Source organism: Seriola aureovittata, chromosome 1 (assembly GCF_021018895.1).
Source record: "Seriola aureovittata isolate HTS-2021-v1 ecotype China chromosome 1, ASM2101889v1, whole genome shotgun sequence".
In the NCBI taxonomy this organism is placed as follows: Eukaryota; Metazoa; Chordata; class Actinopteri; order Carangiformes; family Carangidae; genus Seriola; species Seriola aureovittata.
In genome coordinates, this window is record NC_079364.1 from 14382364 (window position 1) to 14407496 (window position 25133).

At 41.1% G+C, this 25133-nt stretch overlaps 1 protein-coding gene across 7 annotated transcripts in view; it reads left to right on the forward strand.

Annotated features, from left to right (window-relative positions):
- Positions 1 to 25133, forward strand: part of sox6 (SRY-box transcription factor 6) — a 137877-nt gene that overhangs the window by 33965 nt on the left and 78779 nt on the right. For all 7 annotated transcript variants that reach the window (XM_056371135.1, XM_056371118.1, XM_056371160.1 and 4 more), the window contains 2 exons: positions 15248 to 15488; positions 18962 to 19172. In XM_056371135.1, coding sequence (XP_056227110.1) covers positions 15248 to 15488; positions 18962 to 19172 — 452 coding nt within the window. The remainder of the gene's footprint in view (positions 1 to 15247; positions 15489 to 18961; positions 19173 to 25133) is intronic.

The window sequence follows — 25133 nt, forward strand, 5'->3', positions numbered from 1 at the left end:
TACAATGTGCACAGCGTCTTTAATAGACAACTATTAATGCTTGTGTTATTGTAAGCCTCTTTGTTGAAGAGAAGATGTGTTTTCAGTTTAGATCAATTTTTCATATGTTTATGGAAGACGTTTAACAGGTTTTTGTGTGTGTAGTCAAAGAGACTGAGAAAATGAGAGTGAGAGTGAGAGTGAGAGAGAAAGGGGAAGGAAGAGAGACAGAATACAGAGATGTGTATACAGAGAGGGAGAGAGATAAGTAAAGAGAGAGAGAGAGAGAGAGAGAGAGAGAGATGTCTTCAGTCTCTGTCTACTCCCAGTGGGCAGGACCTCCCCCTCCATTTCTGCCATTATTTGATGTAATGAAAGGAGAAAGTGTGTAACATTGAGATTGTTAATTAATTTAGTCTAACAAGATGAAGATAAATGAAACCCACTGAAGGTTGACTAGGCTAAGGGGCCCACTTAGCATTCCTCCTGCCCTCCTGCTCTGTCTCTCTCACTCCTTCACAATGGAGCACAGCTAATAGGTGCAGCACCGTGTTTGTACAACCCCGCTGAGCTCTCACCCAGTAAGTTTAGATGTGGAACTTTTTGACAAAATATTTTATTTTCAACCTCTATTTATCATAATCTACTCTCAGGGATATTTTCATTTCCAAATGGCTGAGCTGCATTTGTAATGCAGTTAGTTTTGGAGCATAGATATGCAATTATCTAATTGAGTCATCTTGGCATGTTAGATAAAGCTCAGTTGACATACATGAGTAGTGAACTAAACTGACTTTTCCTATCCACATATAGAAGCACTGGTCAAATATAAATACATTATTATTTCTGGAACACCTTGTCACCTTATAGATTACAAGCACACCTTTTATTATCGTCTGCTAGAAATCAGTTATATTTTTGTCTGAGATGCAGGGAGGTTATATAAATGGCCATTCTCTCCAGCAACTATGTGGCCCCTTTACATGAGTCTGTGTGACTCCCAGCCTTTCACCATATGAATGGTTCTTCTCTAATACGGCTTGGGGGTTATTTGAGCGGCAAGACAGACAAAAAGCAAAAAAGGACTTTTTTTTTCAAAGCCAGACAGTTGTCTTCATCCACAGCCCTAACAAGCAAATCAGTAGTCTATCGAGGTCTTTCCTCTGTGGACACTTTGTACAGGATCTTCATGGCAGCACAGACCAATCATTATGGCACCCATTCTTTGCTCCCTTAGTTCTCAAGTCATCAACAATGGGTTGTTGATTGTATGAAAAACACCAGAACAATCATGTCCTCTGTTTTGTTGGCACGGCAGTGTTTTAAAGTGCAATCCCAGATAATATCGTCATTATTGTTATTCTTGGAGCAGGCCTCAGCAGAAAGAAGTAGCTGCTTGCAGTACGTCATTATTTCGTAAATTTCGATTAGCTCATCATGCTGTCTCCTGGCAAACAGAATCGTAGCTAATTAAAAGTGAGTGAGCACTCCTGCCTGTGACTTAAAAGGTAGCACTTGATAGGCTGTTAATATGAAAAAAGTGGTAAAAAAAAAAAAGGATTAGAGCTGTTACCCTGGTAACTCCAACTTCCATCTGCACGGGAACAATGAACTTGTGTTCCTCCACCACCTATGCTTGAAAAAACAGAAAGCAAGGAAGTGAGTGTTCTGAAAGGACAAGACCCTTTTTAACAACAAAGTAGGATCCAGGCCTAATAGGCTCTTTGGTGCGAGTTGTTAGGCGAGCTCACTGGGGGATAGAGGGGCAGAAAGGTCAACGTGTAATCCTAGGACAGTGAAAGTCGTCCTACGCTTTTACAATAGAAGTTTGTTTCATGGAGATTATGTGCGTTTATATATATTATATATATATATATATATATATATATAAATAAATAATTTAATAATTATAATAATTGAATAAGCACAAACAAGATGCCAAAGAGTTGGACCAATTAGCAATTAGATAGAGCTGTCAGAAGCAGTTTGAATTCTTTCCTGCATCTCTTTTACTGACACAACTGACAGCTGCATAAGAGCATTTTTTCAGCTTCTTTTGTATTTGTCATTTCCATTAAACATTCAATGATATTATAATCTCAGTATTTGAGTGAAAGCATGAGAGAAGTGGTGATACAAGTAACGGTTGTCATGAGTAATGCATTTCCATGACATTGTTTTTATTTCAACCAGCATTAAAACAAGTTTCTAAGGAATCACAAGAAACGTGTTTGATGGGCTTATAGTTAAGAGCTGCTAAAGAACTGCTACTCTGAAAGGGAACGCTCCTGCTCTAAAACCCTGTTGAGTTATAATGATCCATGACTATGGAGGAACAGTATGTGTTTCTCTTTGAGTTTTATGTCCCTTATTACAGCTGCAATACGTCTGCTCACATTAAGCTAATTTATGGCTGAGGCCAGCGTAACAGCAGTACAGGTTAATGAATTTGGCATTACTAATTAAACGTTATTGAGGGATGAATATGAATCCTGTGGTCGGGAGGGACAGCGGAGAAAGGGGGAGGAGAGGGGAATGGGAGAGAGGACTTTTCTGCATCCTCTCTTTTTCTCAGTTCCTCCACTGGGTTGGGTTTACAATGAGTAAGACATGAGAAGCGAATGTGAAGACAGCACAGCCTTTGAGGTGAAATGGAGGACAGTTTTATTTCAGTGCAATCCCCCGACAGAATACTTCCTCTGATCAGGTGCGTCTGAAAAGAAAATTGTTTATATGATTGTGCATACCTCCACAGAATGTGTTTGGAAAAATAAAACACTAATATTCCAGTGTGAAAGGAAATAATACCTCCAAAACCAAAAGCAAACATCTTAGCCATTTTTTTTCCTGTATTTGAATTTCTGTAATTTCTGTGAAGTATTTCAGTGTAAAAGGATAAATGAACAGCTAAAGTGATTAAACACTCCAATGTAGGTGAGGACCATTCTGTTCAATGCAGAGAACATTTCCCTTTTCACACAGTTGTTGTCAAGCAATTACTTCAGTCACCTTTTGAAAACAGGAATTTAAAGGCCACATAGTACAGTCTACTCAAGAGGGATGATGGTGACAGTGTGGAATATTGAGCAATTATTGAACTGCCCACTGACGCACACTCTCCAGGACCGGGCTATGAGTGTGTTGAGGAAAACAAGATAAATACTTTCCCTGGATTTTTTTTAACACTTTTCCTCAGTGTAAAGAGTTACACAAATAAAGAAACAACATTAAAAAGCACAATGTCAGTTAGAGAGTGTAAACATAAACTCATATTGAATTGAATTTATTAGTTAATCATACTGAAATTCAAATTGAAAGTAAGTGCAGTTAAGAGAAAACCGTTGACTACTCTTAACCACTTTACAGTAATGACAACACAAAAAAAGTGACCAGCAATAGATGAGTATTTAAGAAACTATGTGGTAACACAGATGAAGTGATAACAATTTCATATGTGAATTTAAAAGTGACTGAAAAATTTAAAAATCTATTCAAATTCCCTTATTATTATTATTTTGTAAACGTCCACACAGCTTCCCAGGGTGCTGTTCAAAGCTTTCACCTCCATTGAATTTTACCTCCTGACAGAGACATTTTTTGGAGCTTGTTATAATACTGTTGTGAAGCACCCCTATTTCTTCTTGTGTTTATTGTTAGTGGCTTCTGTACTATATGCACACTTAGAATCTTATTTTTCCTGCCGCGCTTTCTCTACTTCTCTTTCACTCACTCTCAGAAGCGCCTCTACACTCATGTCTGACATACTCTCCCTGAGAGCTAAGCCTTTCAATTTAGATTTCAATTATCATGTTAGTTTTGTGATTAGACTTTAGTCCTCCAGGAATCAGACCTCTCTGCTCCTCTCTATTCCACTCTATTCCACTTCCCCTGCAATCACATCCCATCTGATGAATTGCGCATATAATTACGGAAGTTATTGAATATGCAGATCACTGCTGACTCTTGGTGTGTGGTTCATAATGCATCAACTCTAACTGTATCAAACAAGGGTCTCTGATAAAGACCCACTCTGATAATGAGAGAGGGCCAATGTATGCTATTAGTTAGAGATAACAGACACCACAAAGGCTGAGACTCAATTAAAACAAAGCCATGCTATAATCTCTGTGACTCTGGGACTCAGTGTGTGTGTGTTTGTGTGTGTGTGTGTGTGTGTGTGCCCCTAAACAACACTCACACCAGGGAAGGGACTTGGCACTGGGCACAGTCAGCTCTACCATTACAACCAGCACAGCAAAGACCAGTCTGAGTGGTCAGCCAGCCAGTGCACAAGGTGTTTATGAATCAACCAACATGAGGTATTTCCCCCATGTTACAGTATGTTGCTACCATCGTCTTACACCCCGTCCCATGATGCAATCCCTTAGAGCTTTTCAAGAGAGGGGAGTGAAGCACTTTACAGGCACACCCACAGGAGGGGGATGTGGGAAATTTTGAAACTTTTGATAGCTTTTAGAGAGCTTTCTTGGCTCGCAAGCAAAGAGAAAAAGGTCTCTCATGCTATAATTTTTTGCATTTTGCTGTCAAGATACTTGGGATTTGTTACTTGCTCTTCAACAGGTCCAAACCTAGAAAAGATGTTTTTCCACATAAAGCTAGTCTAATATAGTTTCTCAGCTAAAGTTTCAGACACAATTGAGAATACAGGGAAACGGAAGAAACCCTGCTCCTGTATTTTTAGCCTGTGGTGTAGTGATGTAGGTGCCATTTATAGCTGATATGCCAGGCTGATGCTGGACGGCTGCCCTGCTGACACCAGAAGACAGTTTATAGACCGTACAACCCGTGCAATCTCCAATACACAGACCTACAAACAAAATGGGCACAAAGGCTGGCTTTTTAAAACATTACATCATGCTATATGTGTAATGTACAACATACAGACTACATGTTTCATTCACCAAGTAACAGACATAATTAAATTAAGCAAATAAAATGTATATGGATTTTAGAGTGACCTACTTAATTGATGAAGAGAGGTTGATATTTTTATATTTTAAGATTCGTGAGACATGGTGAAACATTGTAGCCATCTAATATGTGGCTCTAGAGAAAAAAGAAACACATGGGGGAGTGCCCTCCGAAACGTACGATGCAAATATAAAAACACAAACATCATAAATGTTTAGCAAGAAAAGAAACACAGGAGACTGTCTGGTAACTGTGGGGTCAAGATTTTGTTAGGATTATTCATAAGCAATTTTCCCTATAAATGTGTTAAAGCCACTGAATTAAAAATCCATAACTTATCTTTAAACAGAAATAACACAGTAGCATCATTGATCTGGTATCTTATGAAATGTAGTTACTCCTCTGTTGCCCCACATCCTGTGGTCACAGTAGCAGGTATTAGAAGCATGGCTGGTGCTGGATCTTTTTCACTCTCATGGCTGTCTGTTGTAATTAAGACTAGGCGTGCGCTTTTAGCACATTGCAATGTGGCACTTTACCCGGTTCTATGTATATTATTAGGTTAATAGGATTGAACATGTTTACACCAACTGTTAGCTTAACAGGAGGTCAAAAAGGTGTCTTAAACTTTGTTAAGGGGCTTACTTTGGGGCTCAAATGGCATTATAGTGGCTGATTAATGAGCCTAGACACTAACAGAAAATACACAAGTTATGGTCTCTGCTTGTGTTCAGTGTTAAATGCCTTAGTGGTCTGTAAAGTAAAAAAAAAAAGCACTAAAGGGCATGGTTTGCCTAGGTGGCCAATGGGATTTGACTACCCTTTACTGTAAGGAGTGTGTTGCAAGTGCAACGACCTTTGTCAAGTTCCAGCTATTGTTTGCAGATTGGTTACACACTCTACAGTCTGTGAAAGACACATCTGCTACCTTCAGCTCAGTGGAGAGCAGGCAGACAGTTGGGGTTGAGGGTTAGGTGTGTAGGTGTGTGTGTGTGTGTGTGTGTGTGTGTGTGTGTGTGTGTGTGTGTGTTTGTGTGTGTGTGTGGGTAGGTAGGTGGGGTTCTCAGCTACCCTGTTATGCAGTTCAGCTACAGTCTCTATCCCCTTATCAAATATTTGTCTGGCCTTCACTCCGTTTGCCTTCCATTCTGTTTGCTTTGTTTACTGAAATCTATCTCTGGCGGATTTATAAAGTTTCCAGAAAGTTGTTTTCAGATTTTTTTTCTTTGTTTGTTTTTTGTTACATAATATCTGTGTGCATGTATCTAGGGGTGTTGCTGAGGGTAGCGTTCACAAATTGTATACATTTTTTATTGTGTCTTGGCGTTATGTTCGTAATATTTGAAGCTGTTGAGGATATTTTCCCTTTATTTAAGAAATGTCACAGCAGGAATTGTTGTTTGATACCACAGGAATATAAAATTGTAGATCAGCGTTACAGAAAATTCCCTTGTTTTTAACATCAAGTATAAAACCATATTTGTTTAATGTGTTTTTGATTGATTCCCTGATTGAGATCCAAGGGGTGGTCATAAATGTTTTGGGACAAAGGGTCTCTTTGTGTGAATGGGGCCCCATCTGAAATAGAGGAGTAGTTTGAGATTACCAGATTATTTCCTACTAGCCCAGTGAGTGAGGCGAGGCGAGCCGCAGCCCTGCACCGTGCTGTGCTGAGGCTGAGCATAATGAGTGTGGTGGCAGGGAACCACAACAGAGCCGAGGCAGAGGCTGCCTGGGAACCAGAGGCCCATGGCCCACAGCCAAACACACACACACACAAATCCTGCCGCACACTTGTGGCTTTTTAAGAAAGCAATTTAGTTAATGATTTCATTTTGAAGCACTGTCATGATGCATGTGTCTTCTGAGCGAGCCAGCAAAAGAATAAAAGAGAAACTAACACAGAGGAAAAGGTATTAGTAAACACATGCTTCCTCAGACAACCACAGAGAAAAATAACATGCAACCGAGAGTAATGTGGCATTTGTTGTGAACTCAGCACAAAAATCACTTGGATGATAGATTGTGGAAGGGAATATCACTTGTAGCTCCTGCGTCTTTTTATGCATTTCTCTGGACAAATGCAGAGACGAGTTGAAGCACAGTACGAGTGGTCAGACACATGGTTATCAGCAGACTGCTGAGGCATTTTGTGTTTCAGTCAGCATCTAATCCACTACAGTGCCTGTTATCCTGGAGTGGAAAAACAGCGCAGTTCTCTGTTCAACCATGTCTGTCAGCCCTCTGATTTTATTAGCGCTATGTTTCGCATTCATTTACTCAGGTTTTCTCAGTGCCGGCCCATGAATGAAACCATCTTAGCATTGCTAAAACAGCCGCTTGTACATGTCTTCTGTGAATCAAATTTTTGGGCAATTACTCAGATCAGTGGCTAGGGTTTCTGGTTTTGCTCTTCAGATTTCATTTTTCTCCAGTCTCTCTCTTTTTTCTGTATCAGCTGTCAATCACTCATGGTAACTTCTAACCACCTCCAAACAGAGCTGGGTGCCAGCCATTCATTTAGTCCTTCACTTTTGCTCGGCTTCTTCCTGTCTAACCTGTCAGAATGACACACACTGTTGACCAAGCTTTCTATTCAGCACTGGCAAATTAATTGGTTTCAGTGGTTTAAATCAGCAATCAATGTCAGTTTCCCAACATAATAAGCCTTAATCATAAATCTTTGAGGTGTGGCTTGCCTGACCCCTATTCATCATGGCTCTGCTAGATGGCCTCATCTGGGTGGAGCAAATGAACTACCCCTGTTTTGATTTTCCAATTGACGTGTCACATGAAACTTGGCTACTCTCTCCCCTCCCCAATTCTATCCTAGCCCTTCTTCTCACAGTCCTTAAAAAACACACAAGGGCCCAAAGACAAAGAGGGAAAAGAAGTCCAGTTGTCACAAGGGGAGACACATTTGTGTGCCTTCCCTTGTGTGAGAGTGCTCAATGAATACCATTAATTTATTCAGAAAGAGAAAAAGAATAGCAGAAAAGAAAAAAAACACTAAAGAAGTAGAGGTGGGTCTAACTGTAGCTAATGAGCTGTTGTCCCTCCAGCCTGTAGAATAAGAATAGAGCAGCTTAATTACAACAGTGTTGAAGGTAATTTCCTCATTTTCCCCCCTAGCTACAGAAATCTATTTATGAGATGAGAATGAAAAGGAACAAAACTGCTTTTCTTTTCTGTAGACACTGCAAATTTGTCAATTTGGTGACCAGGACTTGTGAAGCGTTCTACATAAGGAAAAAAAGAAACGAACAAGGATAGTGACGGAGAAAGTGGGCCACTGTGTGTCGACATTCCAGATGTCCAAACCAACGGCAGTTGTACCAACCCCAGTGCTGCTGGGCACTGGGGTTGCCAATGATGACCTCATGATGGCAAGACCAAGGGCTGAGGCCCATAGTTCCCCTGCCATACAGTACAATAACCCACCCCCCACTTTCATAAACCATTCAGAGTCACCAATACCCATGCTTTTCCTGCTCTCTGCAAAATTGCTCCTTCAAATGCTATTTTCCCTGAGTATTTGGACAAAAGACTAAGATTGTGCTGCTTTTTAATTTTTTTTGCTCAGAGGCCTTGCTTTCTTCTTTTTAAATTCCCCTCTCTGTTGAGATTTCTATGCTCCCTATAGACTTATTGTGCATCTCTTTGGTAACTTGGGATGCGTCCCTTCACTTCTGTTTGGCACCCCAAAGCTAGCTCCTCAACTCACTTTTCTGGCAACTGTGTGAGATGTTACACTCGATTTGTTGAAGTGCAGCCATTTGCTGCAAACTCTCCAGTGCACAGAAGAAGTTATCTTTATAAATGACAGAATGGACCTGGCCTGAATAGCGCTTTGTTTACTGTCTTACAAAAAGGGGGCCCCACTCTATATTTCATCTGTCACCGTTGCTTTTCTTTCCTTCAACAATGCTCAATTGTTTCCATGAAAATTTCAGGTTCCATGAACAGGAGAATTCTGTATTATTGTTCCTGCCAAATTCCGATCTCTGTTTTCCTTCTCCTGCTCACAAAGGGCTCATAACTTACTGTCAACTATGAGGCAAGCCACAAAGCTCTACTGTTGCTCAGCAAATAGGGTTGTGTTGGTTGATGGCTTGACTCGCTGTGAGGTTTGCTTAAGTGCAGCAGCAGCAACAGAGGGCTCTTTGGGAACTCCATCCCCCAGCAGGCCAAGAGAAAAAGAGAAAGTAAAAGAAAAAAAAGAAGGCATAAAACAACAAGTAGCTTTTCTTGTCTCAGTATTTTTTTTCCCTCTCAGACAGGGAAATGGTTTGGCTGGTGAAGGACACTGCTGAAGTTATTGTCCCACTACTACTGTTAGTGTCTTCTGGTGTCTGTGTTTCTCTAAAAGTCTGACTCACAACATCCAGTACGCTCCTCTTCTAGTGGATAATTTCTGTTACAGCATGATGCGAGTCCAGGAAAAAGGCCAGTAGTGAATTTTTTGGATGGCCATCCTTCATTTGTGAAAGCATACGCATGAGTGAACTTGTGTGTGTCCTGGGGAACTGAGAGGTTGTTATGCCATCCAGCTCTGAGCTTGTGTCCTGGGATCAGGAAAAGGGCCAATGGCACAGGGGACCAGAGGAGGAGGAGGAGGAGGAGGAGGAGGAGGAGGAGAGGGAGGAGGAGGTAGAGGAGGAGGGGGAAACGAGGGATTCAGAGTGTGAGTGCTCATCGACCCTTCCTGAGTAGACAGACAGGGACACTTAAGCACTCTCACACCTGCATCTGCCTTTGCCTTGCGTGGGGGGCAAGGACACCAACCATGCTGTCATGGCAGCTGCACAAGTGTTTAAAGTGAGATACAAGGCAGTTCCTCTAGTAGCATATTATTGCAAATAATTTACCCTGCAAAGTAATTATCAATGCTCTGCTCAATATGTAAAGTGTGCACTTCAGGTGGCTTGCTTAATTTGCTCTGGGTGGCTATCATTTGAGTGTGGATTTTAGCTGTGGTAACTGTGGCAGTTTCTAATAGAGAAGGCATCAGGAGAGAGTGTGAAGTGAGGATGAAGTGCTGCCGTAATTGAGTTGACTTTTTGCAGGGGAAGGTCAACAATAATGGAGGAACAATTTAAACAAATTCATTTATCCCACTCTCCAGTCACTGTGCAGCAGGTTACCTTGTTGGAAAATATGTATTTTCCCAACCATTTACTATATTTTAATATCATTATCTGTAATTACTTTGTCGTCTGAGGTTTAAGAGATTTAAATCAATTTATGCATCACTGACTCAAACTGACAAAAAGAAAAAAAATAGTTCTAGTAATCTGTTTTTTCTGATTCACCTGTTTTTAAATCTGCAGGAATTATACTCTCTCTCTCTCTCTGTGTGTGTGTGTGTGTGTGTGTGTGCGTGCGTGCGTGCGTGTGTGAAAAAGAGACTAACTGTGTGCAGTATACAGCCCGTATTACGAGTTGATTATGTATCCAGAAACCTGGCTGCTGCACAGCATGGCACAATCACAATGGAGGGTGATAATTTAATTGTGCTAAACGGTGGATTCCGTGTCAATGCTCCTCCAGCTGGGAGCTGTCAGGTAGTAATATCTCATTATGGCAGGTGAAGAACCCAGAGGAACCCTACCACGACACCTGTTAGAACAGGAGGAACCCCTGAAGGGAAACACACAGATGATTTTCCCTCTCTCACACACATATGCGCACGCACACACACACACACACACACACACACACGGATTACAGCTCCTAAACTATTTTCTTTATCTAATTCCACCTCACTTTAAAAGATTACTACCAATGATACGATTTATTTCTATGGTTGTTACCATTGTTTGGAAATTGATTTAATTAAGCAAACTCTGTTTCTTAACAGAATGACAGAACAGTCATAGTGACTTAGTAAATTGGCTCTTTAAGTGTTATGCCAAATGTTCCTTTTTTATGCCTGGTGATAGATGGCATTTTCTTAACGACAAAATTTGAATAGACTTTTACTTAAAAGAATTAGCATATGCTATATCTCTTGCAATTGTATTTTTTATTCTTTTATAGTTTATATGTTTGAATATGAGCCTACCTTATGCATGCATGCTATGCATGAGTACACAGCATTACACATGGAAAGTTAAAGCCCCTTATCTGTCATTACCTGCTTTCCACCACATTTTTAAAAAACCCTGCCTTTTTGTTAATAATTTATATGATTTTCTCTTTTGTCAGCTGATAACGTGAAGAAAGAGGGTGTAATATTCTCCTCTCTTGGAACTTGAAGGTGCAAGACGTCAGCAGTGAGACAAGTGGGCATGTGGGTGGGGTAGGGTGGTGGGGAAGACGGTGTGGAGTTACATATCACCATTGTCTATAAAAGGTAAACAGTGTGACAGAGCAGATACAGTGGGTGAAAGTCAGTCAGACCCTTTTATGATGAAAGAGGAAATGGGATAGCTGAGGACATATGGTGCCGCAGTCACAAGACCCCTAAGATGAGCAGTGCACAACACTCCTCTAATACTCACCAATTAAGCAGAGGTTGTTTTGCACGATGATGAAACATTATCGCAGGGAACAATTCATGACTCAAAGCATTCCAGGCCACATGAGCCCACGGCTGGAGAACTTAAGTCTTAATCCTTCAAATGTGTGCAATATTGTCAGCTATATATAGACCAGTTCTCTTTTCTAACTGACCCTCCCTCGTCTCTGCCTCACGTCTTCAAAGTCATTGGGGCTTTGTCTTTGGGAAAGTAGGCAGGCAGGCAGCGTTTCATGCACTTATTGATTACTCTGGTTTGTTAGTTGTCCATTGTTATTGTGTAATCAAGCATGAGAGAGGGCGGCTAGTCAAGGATTTATGAGCTACCTCTTCAGTTCACCCTATTTTCACTGTTTAGTATGTACAAGCACATTTTGGTCTTGTTTTCCAAAGAAACTGATTCAATTATTAATGTGAGTAAAGTTATTTCAACAGCATCAGAATACACTGAAGTTGTACAAACAGGGCTGTTTTGCTGATTTTATTTTGAGAGCATGGAGGCCAGGGCTGTAAGCAGTGTTATTCTATAAGTAAATATGATCTGATTCTACATGCATCGGTAGCACCCACATTCGACTGATTTCTTCTATGTATTTTGCTCCTCATCAAATGTCTTTGTTGTGTCTATGCTGATCTATTGCACACAAACCCCTTTAGATCTCAGTGCTGTGTGATCCCTGCTCAGAATATGAGGAATAAAATACCGTATGGTTGCCCTCAGATATTTTCAGAGAATTATTGCTTCACTTCTCCATTTCCCTTTCAATAAATTGAGGTAGTATTGTATGGGGCTTGTCAGAGGTGGGGGTGGGGCAGAGGGGGTTCTCCGCACTCTTTAGCTGCCTGAGCGCAGCCCTCCCAGCACTGCTAATAAATTATTAACTCCTGCTGACAAATACTGTTATTGAGCCTGCCGCAGATCTGTTGCATTCTTTAACAAGATTGCTGTAGACACATGTTACAGGAGGACGGAGTCTCCATCGCTCCCTCTCTCCTTTTCTCTTCCTCTATCCCCTTCTCTCACTCACGCCTCAGCAGTTTGACTGATGGCTGGGGACCAAAGTAAAAGTGCCTGAGAGACTGAATATTTTAGTGGTAAAATAATACCCCTTGATTTACTGTGTTATACAAAAGTAGTGCTTTGTTTCACTCTCACACTCCACTGAGGACAAGGTGCTTGTTGCACTCCAGGCTTGGGCTTTCTGGGTGCATGAATAAAAAATTAAAAAAAGAATCTACGTGCTTGACACGTGTTCACCACACACGCACACACACACGCACAAACCCCACTTCTGCCCCCTCTTACCATTACATGCATACTCTGAACTTTGCTCTGACTTTTGATTTTCAATTAACAGTGCCCAATTCTGAGATCGCTTTCTATTTGATATAATTACAGGAAACAATTTAATGGCTGATTAACACTGAGGGCTGAGTCCCACTAAAAGACACATTCAGCAACACATCCAGGCACAGAGGCTAAAAGACAGCGGGACTGGCTGACAGACAGGTGGATAGACATGCAGTCAGGCACGGGCCTCATAGTCTGCCCTGACATCTACCTGACTTACTGGCTTTGTTTGTACAGCTGCTGAGACACATGAGATTAACTTTGGCTACCATTGTTTAGGTCAGCCTTCACTGCCCATGCTGATCTGTGAATATGTGTGTGTGTGTGTGTGTGTGTGTGAGTGAGAGTGAGTCTGTGTGTCAGGGACTGAGAGTCAGCAAGAGTGTGGTAAGGCACAGAGAATGTTGTATTTGGATATACCAGTGCACATTTCTGAATAATAATTCAGAGTAGAATTATGTCTGATCTGCTTCGGCATTAATTCCCTGCAGGTCTGCTTACTGTTTTGAGTGTTTAAACAAAACATAGTGACACTGCCTTTAATTTCTCTGTGTGACATATCTAGAATAAATGTCCAGAAAGTCTCAGGTCGCCTCCAACTATTCTAAATCAAGATTAAAAACCTTCCTGCTATTTATTATGGAACTGTAATTGCACAGTAATTTTTGCACTGTATTTTATTATAATTTATGTTATGTTTTATCCTTTACAAATTTATTGTATTTTCCTTCTTGTTGTCTTTTAAATGTTGCTTTTTGTACTTTGTAAAGCACCTCAAGTTGACTTTGTTGTTCAAAGGCGCTATACAAATCATCTTGCCTGTAAACATTCAAAGGCAACAACAATTCAACAGTGTGTGTACATGGACAATACACCTCACTTGACAGATTTCCTTGCGTAAGACCAAGAACTATTAGACCCAAAGATCTTGTTCATAAAGTCTTTTCTTAAATGGAAGATGTCATTGCCTATCTCTCAGTGTTCAACTGCCAGCGGAAAGTGCAAGGACACAATCGCACCACAGCCTGCCTCAACCTTGAGAGCCCCCCCCCCCCCCCCCCCCCCCAAAAAAAAAAAAACCCCAGGCAAGCTGAGGGTGCAACTAAAGTGCTGTCACACTGACCCCTGTGGATAGAGCAGGAGAACGGGGCAGATGGTGATCAGTGATGAAATGTATTACAAGAAGTACCCTGACCATTTTGTCACATAGAAACAGACCCATACCACCCCCCAATTTGTCTTTCTTCTTCCTCTCTCTCTCTCACACACAGCGACACACAGACATACACTCATCCTCTAGATAAGATCGAGCCCTAAATAGTTACATTTTAGTTGAATTGGTCAAAGTCCTGTAGTTGAGAAAAATAAGCAGAACAACAGCTCAGGGAAAAGCGGATTAGGAGTTAAATATGCTCCAGCTCCCTCTCTCCACTTCACATCCGTAGGAAGGCCATATTATCCACTTTTTAATTTAATACCAAATGCATAATTAGATTTGCTGGCACAGTGTTTAATTTCATTCATTGTAGCACACAGCATGAGTGCAGCCTCATTAATTGTGAGAAAAAGCAGAATTGGTTTTATAAATATTGCACCAAAAAGAGTTGGGTTATAAAGGGTAAAAAAAAAAGAAAAGAAATTAGAATTAATACAAGTTTCTTTTGCACCTGATACTATATGTCAAGTACACTCTTCTAACTCACTGTATTATTCATGAAAAATGTGACAGATTTGTGAATTCAGTCCTCCACTGTTAGCGTTTGATATTTAAACTGCTTAAGTAGGATTTGTTGGCCTTGGGGAGCACTGTCACAGCAAAATGTAAAAAATTTCCTAATTTGATGAGTGGAAACAAAAGAAGACGGGCCGGTTTTGATCTTTGTTTGAAGGCTTTGGAGTGAAATGATAAAATGCTTGAAGGACCAAGACAAATCAACATGAGAGATAAAGGAGATTACTCAGGTAGCTTAGAAAATAAAAAATAAAAATATGATCATCACAGGAAAAAGAAACCTTGTTTTACATCTCTGTGTAAGGGTTTTTTTAATTTATTTATTTTACTTTTAATGTGGATGGTAGTCCCACTGCCTGGCTGACCTACTGCCTGACTAACTTGACTAACTGTCTTGGGGTTTGGGCCAGGACCCAAACGGGCACAGTTCCAGCCCTAGATCAAGCCATCCATCTGCATTAAACAAAGGATTAGAGACCTCACGGCCTATTCCAAACGCCACAGGCCAGAGTAACAACAGACAAAAGCCAGGTAGAGCATTCAGTCCATTCAGTTTTATCTGCTCAGGTGCAACACTTATAATTCCAGTTATAGCCACGAGCAATCACTTGAATGGACTCGCCAGTCGCATATGAAATACTCAAGGAAACGGCATTCCTTTTCATGTATTGCTGATGATCCTCGTAAGATCATTTCTTTTTCTTGACTCTACTCTCCTTTTCTTTCTTCACAGCAGAGTCATGTCTTCCAAGCAAGCCACGTCTCCTTTCGCCTCCGTGGTTGATGGGGATGATGCCATGAGTCAGGAGCACTTGTCTTGGGAGAAAGAGGACAGTGCCGAGGCCCATGGCACACCACAGCTGCCCCTGCACAGTCTGCTGCACGGAAAAGCCCATCCCGATGAAATGCAGCCGCTCAGCAGCGTACCGCCAGAGAGCGACTGGGACAGCTTGGTGTCAGCCCAACAGCGTATGGTGAGACATGTCAACATACTTCATAGTACATACGAAAAAGATCCTATGCTGATGCTAGATAACCACTCATGCCAAACATTTCAAAATTCAACAAAGTTTACAGTTACATATACCTCTTTTTAGTCACATTACAAGGTATATTATCATTGGATTGGTAGGGCTGTTGAGAGGGAATAACACAGTATACCTTACAAAATGGACTTGACAATCCAAATTTCAACAGTAAACCACTATGCATTTCCATTTGGCAGAACAGACTGAGATAACACCCTGGGTTCATTTAATTTACAGACAGGTAATAGAGAGAAGTATAGTACTCAGATATATCTGAAGATTCAGTGAATGATTTCCAATGGAAGTAAAGTTTGCTCAACTCTGCCAAAACTGCTCAGTTTAAACTCTAAACCTTTTTCCTTTTTTTTTTTTTTTTTTGATTTCTCTGTGGTAGCAATGGAATAAAAGAAACTGGGAATAGTTGTGGGGTGGTATAAAAGTATAAATGATGAAGTAAAAGTTTCTTTAGGACCATTTCAAACCTATGAGTTTGCTAGTGTCCGACTGTCCTCCCGTGGGTATTCAAGATCCAGGCTCAGCTGGCTCTCATTGTTCCTGGCTTGTACAAAGAAGCTCAGCCAATACTACATCCTTAGCTCCAGCTCCATGGTTCCTTAATGCTGTGAAACCTCTGCGACTCTGGTCTCTTCAAATAGGCCGCTCAGCCACAACGCTAAACCAGTCAGCTATTATTAGGTTTAACAGAGAACCTCTAACTCGCCTTTCGATAATGTGACATAAAATTGCATCATGACCGATGGAAGGGAATGTAGCCTTATGTACTTCCTTTAGCTTGCATTCTTGTTGCTATTAAAGAAACATGACTGTCCTCGGTGCATGTGAGTTGTTTTTCTTGTTGCGTGTAAGCTACATCTGCAGCCAGACCCAGACGCCGTACATTGTAAGTGCGGAGCTGTTTTGATGTGAGCGGAGTTAAGAAGAGCGCAGCCACTTGTGAGCTATAGACATGGGATGCAGGTGGTTGTCTGTGACAGACGGGTCTGAGGTAAAGAGACCCAGAGGGCCCCTGAAGTAGCTCTGCAGTTGGCCACTGAGCCCCTCAACACCTCAGCACTGCAGCACAACACACACACAAACAGACTGCTCCTTGTGATGCTGGGCTGTGACAGTGTAGGTAATTGAGAAGCAAAGGATTGCTCAGGTGTTCATCTGTGTCACATTACATTTTACATGTCAATAACAGGATTTTAGCAAGTTTGAAAAACACAGAAAATCTATATGACTCCCTACCACTACAACCAATATTTAAACAAAATTATAAGCACTGGAATACTACTAATTATTTATATAGCACCTCTTTAAAGTACTGTTTTCCTTAAAAAATGGCAACAAAAAGTCAAGTCATATCAATCCTGAATGATGGAAAAATATGAACAAACAAACCATCTTCAATAAGATAAAATGGAAAAAAAATATTAGAGGTGACACACAAAAACCCAATCATCACATTTGATGAAATTATAATATTAAATGCAGTTGTAATTTTTTTTTTTGCACATTATACCGTTAAACATCTTAAGAAAATCCTTGCGAAGGTTGTTTTATGTTATATTATCAATCCTCTCAGAGAAAAAGAAAGTCATGTAACTGATGAGCTTAGAGTGGTGGTGTCGACAACACCTTTATAAAAACTGTAGGTCAAAATGAGATTTTTAAAGTAGGTCTTTTACTGAGATAAACCAGGCTAGCAGCCATCAAATTAACCTCAAGAAATATGAAAGGCTTATACAAGTCTGACAACAGATTTGAGTACATCACATCATAAATGGGTGAATGATGGCTATTCTAAATGTCAACGGTTGAATGAATGAGCATCTCAATATTATCGTCTCCTATAGCCTTGATCTTGTGTCATAAGGAGAATGCCAACTGATATATTGCACTGTAAGGAGTGTAAATGTTTCAGCTTGGATTTATGTTAAGAAGTTACCTAAAAGGAATGATGGGTTAAAAGAGTAAGTGAGAGGAAGGTCACACAAAGAGAGTAAAAAGAGAAAATGAGCAAAAAAAAGAGAGAGAGGAAAGGTAAAATGGAGGAGGACAGGGAGAGATAGAGAGAAGAAAAGGGAAAGGCATAAGGCGAAAGGAATGAGAGTGTTGCTTTTGCTGATTACCTGACTCCACTGCTGTGCCATGCGTCTGTGTGGGCTGTGCCCTGAACCCGCGCCAGCTGATTAACCCAGCACTGCTCCACTCCCCTCAAGCACTCTCCACTGTCTCTGCCACACTGCATAATCATCCAACACAGGGCCGGGAGGTGCAGAGTAGGCGGGTCGGTCGTGCCACCCTGGCGCTTGGTACCAGACCGTCCTACACACCACTGCAACTCTGCCTGGGGCTCGACATGCCACGCAGGGATGAGAAATTGGCACTGTCAACATTCCTGCCCAGTTTACCGCATTCTTGATTTTTTATTTAGGATTGTCAGTGGCTCCAGACGTGGTTGTATCATTTAACCCTGCTGCATTACACTCTGTTATCACACTGCTGTTGATTAAAGCTCACTTTTCCACGATGGGTGAGCAGCGTGTGTTGGATACAGATGTGTGTCATGTTTATTCTCTTCACTATGAGGGCCAGAGCTTAAATCAGAACTAACTGTTCCCTCGTTGGGGAACAGGCTGCAAACTCCTGGCTGCTTAGCTACTTTTCTGCATTCTCAGACTCCAAAAACCATAATTAACACCACCTTCTGTCAGACACAACCCTCAGCCATGGTGCATGTGTGCTGACTGTACACTCCCATGTGCAGAGTTTTCTTTCCCTCTCTCCCCCCCTCAAGCTCTCTCCAATTCTTCTCCCCATTTCCTTTATGTCTCTGTTTGTGCACAGGGAGCACTCAGCCAGTCAGTCAGAGACAGGACCCTTAGTTAAATACTAAACCATACAGAGGTGGGACTGAAAAACAACAACAGCTTGAGACAGGACACAGATGTACGATGGCTCAAGGCACTCAGCTGAGAATAGGTCTCCAGTAGAAAATGAACAAATTACACAGCAGTCACCCTAACACAAATGCACACTCAAAAGCAATTTGAGAAATTACAGTTGGGAGGTTTCTCTGTGTAGTCTATGCAGATGAAAAGTAAAGCCTGAGCACATTATGGATATGCCCTATGAAAGTATACCTCATCATTTCATCTCAATTTTTCACTTGTCATATCTCATTTACCGGAGCAGCTAGCTCTGTTGAAGAAGCTGCCGTATGAAAGCCAGAGAGGAGCCATTTGATATGGCCATATCGCCCCTGAGCTGCAAACACCTAGCAATCACTGCATTTGAATGAAAACCTGTCAAAAAGCTCAATGGAGCCCTGACAGAACACAGTTACACCCTCATCATTTAATACAAATCCCATTCCTTGTTGTCACCCCTTCCAACTTTTGTTTGTCTTACAGGAATCTGACAGCAATAAAGTATGTTCCCTGTACTCCTTCCGGAACAATTCTACTTCCCCACACAAGCCGGAGGAGGGGGCCCGGGAGCGAAGCGACCTGCTGAGCGGATCAGCGTTTGGAACTCCGGAGCGCCGCAAAGGAAGCCTGGCAGATGTAGTGGACACGCTGAAGCAGAAGAAGTTGGAGGAGATGACAAAGACAGAGCAAGACGGTACGGTGTGTGTGTGTGTGTGTGTGTGTGTGTGTGTGTGTTTCGGGTATGGGCGTAGGAATACCTTTTTCCTCCTACATGCGCCTGTTCATCCTAAATTTTTCCCATTTTCTTTTTATAATTTTCTGACCGTCCACCTCTTTTTATTTGTATCTCTCCGTCTCGTACACTCATCCGGGAACACACAAGCTGGGAATTCTGACGTTACAGTGTTTCCAGTTTGTTCTGAACCTCTTCCAATGTGACAAAGACTGTGTGGCAGTGCACCTCAGCATAAGTGTGGTCTTCTTCCGTGCCAAGCCAAACTCTTTGACTATAAAACTCATAGTGCTGACCCGATGCCAGGAACATTACCTCTCTTTATTTTGCTCCACACAGAACACTTTTCACTCTGCACAGTTGTTCATCAAAGTTCACTACCCACAAACAACCCAAGCCTCTCTCTGGATTTTACCTTTGTGTGCCTAATCAATTCATCTTATTCGACACACCATGAAGATTTCATAGGTTTTATTTCCTTACTATTACTAGCGCAAAAAATAAAAAACTTTTTCCATGATAAGACTGTTAGGTCTCTGTCATATCTGCACCCCATTTCACCCAGCTCGGCTCTCCCTCCCACAGCCTGCAGTCTATCAAGGGTATGGCGGAAAAACAAATATTTGAAAGAGCTGCTGAAACACATCCCCCTTCTTAATTAGGGCTGTAGTAATATAACTACATCCAATCAAATGTTAAACCCCCTTGGGAATGCATGTGTCTCATTTAGTGTCTGGGGAGCTCTTAGCTTAAGCACTTCATCAGACGAATAAATTAGACCTCTGTTAGCCTAAAAATAATTTGCCACTTCTTTTTTAAGTGTTCGTTTGGTGATCTTTGTATCAGAGCATCACAGGCCTCTCAGCAGATAATCATTTAGCCACATTGTGATATGGGGAGTGATTATTTTGTCATGTTGTTTAGATAATAAAAGACAGAACAATCAGTCCTTATTCATCTGAACACCAACAAAGCGGAGATTATTAAGAAAACTGAAAAGTTTGAATTATTGAATTGGATCAAAATGATCAACAAACGTCAAAATGTATTTTATGCCTCTCCGCTGATAACAGCCAGGGCTTATGTTTTCAGTTGTCCGTCTTTCCCATTCTTGTTAATGCAATATCTCAGTAACACCTTGTGGGAATTTCTTCAAATATGGCACAAATGTCCATTTTGACTCAAGGATGAACTGATTAGATTTTGATGGTTAACGGTCAAAGATCAAGGTCACTGTGACCTCACAAAGCACGTTTTTGGCCATAAATCACAAATTCATATGCTATGACACAATTTAACATAAATGTCTAATAGGATGTCAAAGGTGAATTTCACTGTGACATCATAATGTTCTTCTGGTCATTATTCAATGCTGTAATTCAGGAGGGAGAGATGTGACCATATTTCCTGCAACTTGGGTGGTTGGCGGAGACATACAACCACGATGCAGTAATTCTAGTTTTACCCTTTATGCCCATTGAGGCTATTTATATTGTAATCAATACCTGTTATATTACTTAATGACCACTGATATAGGCAATTTACCAAAATGTATAATAAAACAAAATCCAAAGGCAAAAGGCCCTAATGAATATCACAATCACTTTACAATACAGCAGATACATTTGCCTGAGTCAGATGTTTTCATGCTTTCCCTGGGTTCATAACAGTTTCTTCTGAATGCTCTAGTTTTCTTCCACAACAACAGACATAAATATTAGGGACATTACTAGGGACAGTATTCTTGCAATTGGGTTTAGATCTGGCTGCCCCCAGCAACTTCCAGGACAAATTTTGGTTAGTAAAAAAAGCAAAGCTGCTCTGCTGCTATATCTGTGTTAGACCCTTAGGTAAGACTATATTTCATATGTGTCTTGTTTCTTGCAGAGTTGATTTTCAGGGCAGTGCTCTATGTTAGCAGCGGCGGGTGTTATGGTAATGAGCCCCAGCTGGTGAAGGCTGGTTGTTGCAGTAATTTAAATGGTCAAGTGCAGCTTGTAATCCAGGGCCGTATGTCAGTACAGGGAGGAGAGGGTGCTTTAGAGTGCCATACAGCTGTTTTAATCTCCTGTTAATAATAGAGACTTGGTCTGCCTCATGCGCTGTGTATCATCGCCACCAAAATAAACTCCCTTGTTGCAGGAAATTAGTTTCTGAGCAGGGAACACAGCAGAAGACAAGAGGCTCACAAAGTTCAGTATGCTGTCCCCAAGCTGCAGGAACTGAGAGATACTCTGTTCTTGAGAGCACTTGAGGAAGCTTCAGCGGTGATGATCAGTGATTACTGTAAAATGGAGGGAGAGGGACTCTTATAAAAACTGCCAGAGGAAAACCTCACAGAAACCTTTGACAAATCATAATCTTATGTCTTTCTTTATGGAGTGAGACACAGTTGGAAATTGAAAAGGGCAGGATTATCCTATTAAAGAACACACAAGAAGGTTGGAGAAGCCATTTGTTGTCTTAATGATGTTGCTAATGTAGCACAGGCTACAGATGAGCTAAATATAAGCATGACAACTGTTGTGTCTAATTCTGCTGCTTTGGTGCCTGCCTGGTCGGGATCACCGGGGTCCTCAGAGACTCTTAACCATCTGCTACCATTCTTCTCTGGGCTTGCTTGTCTGGTCAAGAAAGTTCATTGTCCTGATGCACTGAGGATAAACACCATGACCTTAAGTGCAGAGGCAAACGAATAGTCTGTGGTACATTTATTTTACACAATAAATTGGAATATATATATATATATATATATATATATATATATATATATATATATATATATGGAACATGAAATTCAACTTAAAGTGATGTTAACACTGGTGGAAGCTTTGGGTTGAAAAGCTTTATGGACATGGTATCCAAATATTGTTGACTGTCTTTATTAGCTTTTTCAGTGCTTCATACAGTTGAGTTTTATAATGTGATTTTTGTTATGCTGTGAAAAACACAGATGAAGTTCCAATCGCCTTTGTGCCAGATAATACAGTAACTCGATGGTCAGGGCTAAGTGGGAAAATATTTTTGTTGGTTAGGACAATACCTGAGCAAATACATAAATAAATATTAATATTCTGACTTCTTCAACTAATACTCTCCATCCAATTAAAATTATTGGCCAATTTCCTTAATTGATCATGATGCTTTATAAACACTATAACAATAGAGGCCCTGCTCAGTATTGTAGGTATAACTCCTCCATCCCTTCATCTCTATATAGTTGTACCCTTTCACCCTCTCTATCCTTCCACCCTTCCTCTCCATTTCTGGTCCTTAAAGTGCTTTAAGTGCTTGTGACTGTGCTAATGAATGAAAATGTTCCCCCAGCAGCGAGCACCGCATTTAGCTGAATAGTCACCTTTGCTGTAAAAGCTCTATTAGGCCCAGTTGCCAGCAGGGCTAACGATTGTGCCCCATGTTTATTTACTAGGTATTGTAAATGCATTATTTATGGATAAGTCTCCAGACAGCACTTGTCAAGAGTTAAAAATGTCAGTATAAAGTATTAGGGGAAAAAGAAAAATAGCCACCATTATAAAAAGCCAAGGTGACCTTGATTTGATTCACATGCAATTAGAACAGTTTAATATAATGCACTAAAGTATGAATCAATACCGTGCAAGTCAACACAGAAATACTTTGTGTGTTGAGTCTTTATGATCGTCCCCAAGACAAGGACGAGTAATTGGGTTTCAGCTTCCTGTCTTGGCCTCAAGGGATTTTCCTGGGCTCAGTATCTACTTGTTGAGTCCTTGCCAGTACAACCAGCACTGAATTACATGCAGTTATGTATTTTATTATCTATGTGATATTGACTGGTATGCTGAAACAGATACAGTCTCATTCATTCTTTTAAGTCTGGTGGGTAAAGTAATAATCTAAATATACAAGCAAACAAAACAAACAAACAAATTGAAAAAAATAACAGCGTTAGATGATCACAACCCAATATGCATGGTCATTTAAGAAGTGTTGCTCATCATTGCTGACTACCATAGCTATGGTATCCAGATTCACAGCTCAGTTCCCCAGATGCTGTTGAGAAAACAGTGCTGCATGCAATCTAGGGCCATCCAGCCTTTGAACAGGTGTGGTCTGAGGACATTTGACACAGCTGATAAACTGACAGTGGAGACTTTTCACATATAATCTATAGCTTTAATCTATAAATATCAATAACCCTACATCTTCCAGCTCTCCTTCTAGAAGGCAACCAGACACACAAAAGGTCAAATTTATTACGATTCAAATACAAAAAAAACCCAAACAAACAAATAAAAAAATTTTAAAAACCCAGAAAGAGGATGCCCCTCCTTAAGGCTATAGCTGTTTTAGAGTGGATTCAGTAGCTGCTCAAGCAGAATATTCAACACCTGGAGCCTTTGACAGAGTCATGGCTAATTAGCTTAGCAAAGGGGAGCCATACCACAATTCAGTCAAACTGCAACCCCTTTTTAATCTCAGGTAGAAGGAAATTTAATGACTACAGAGAAAATAGTTCTCCTATTACAGCGACAGGTGATCTAAAATAGCACAACATGGCCTACCACCGTGAACTAATTGTGTCTGGGCATAGGGTTGTATGTGTGTACTATATATGCTTCTGTGTTACCACTTAGATGTCTCTTCCTCTCCCCCTGCCTTCATCACCTCTCCTCTATTTGTAAGTGTAATCCCCCTGGCAAGGTTGTGTATTATCACTGTATAATGACTGTGCAGTAGGTTGAGTGGGGGGGTGATCAGCATTGTGTGTGTAGCCCCAGGTCATTATCCTCTATTACAACAGGCCATGTAATGAGATTCAGGGATGGGTGAAAGCTTTGGAAGAGAATAGGATCAGCTCTAAGCCTGTGGTCTGATTAGCACTGATGAACTCTTGACTCTGTTGTAACACTGTCCCCTGTCAGTGTCACAACCGGCGCTGACTCTACATGGAGTCTCACTGAAAATTGGATGCAGGTGTTTAACAGCACCGAGAGATTTATTTTTGGAAATTTATTTAGTTTGAATGTAGTATTTAAAATCATTTTGAAAGGTTTTCTGAAGTGTAATTACATATAATGCTGCATATATTATGCATTATATTTTAAAAATACCCCTTCCCTTCCCCCAAACAGACTGATGCACTTTCTCCCCTCCTCTTTTAGTTCCCTCCCTTCTCCCCTCTCCTCTCATCCCAGCTGCCATGTCATCTGGTTCTGCTTTATCCCACCTAATTAATAGGAATCTTTGTTATAATGATCTGAGCATGAGCCTCTGACTCTATGCATATGCAATGAGGGTTGGAGATCCAGTTGCCTTGGTTGCAGATTTTGAGGCATTCTTCACACATAGCTCTATGCTGCCTGTGAGTGCAGCATCCTACCGGACAGCCTAAGGCCGGGACCCTCCTGGCAGGACACACACGCTGGCCAAACATCAGTCAAGAACCATGTCTCCTGTGTGGCATGTTCCCATTTCCTTTAATAATCTGTTGTTTATTCTGTCAAGATGATTTGAGCGAGCTACTTATCTTGATGCAAGTAATCTATTTGATCATATAGCCGATATAGTTTAGTGTGTGTATGCGTGTGAATGCTTGCACATACAGTATGTCAGTGGGTGCCTACTTCTCTCTCTCTGTCTCTGTGTGTGTGTGTGTGTTCTCTCTTGGCCTGTGGCGTGGTGCACCAGCCCAGCGGAGCAGTGCTCTGGTCTGTCACTTTTGTTTGAATAGGTAATGTAGATCTGTTCAGGCTGAAGAGACATGAGCTGGAATCGCTTGTTAAGACACATGATCAAAAGCGGCTCTCTGCTCTCTGCCAATCAACCCTCTTGTCACCCTGTGAAGCAGACGTTAAATAGATTTTTTCGGCTGTATGCCGCGGGCAGCCTGCCAGCCTGACATGTGAACTTTCACAAAAAAGATTCCCTGCCCCTCAC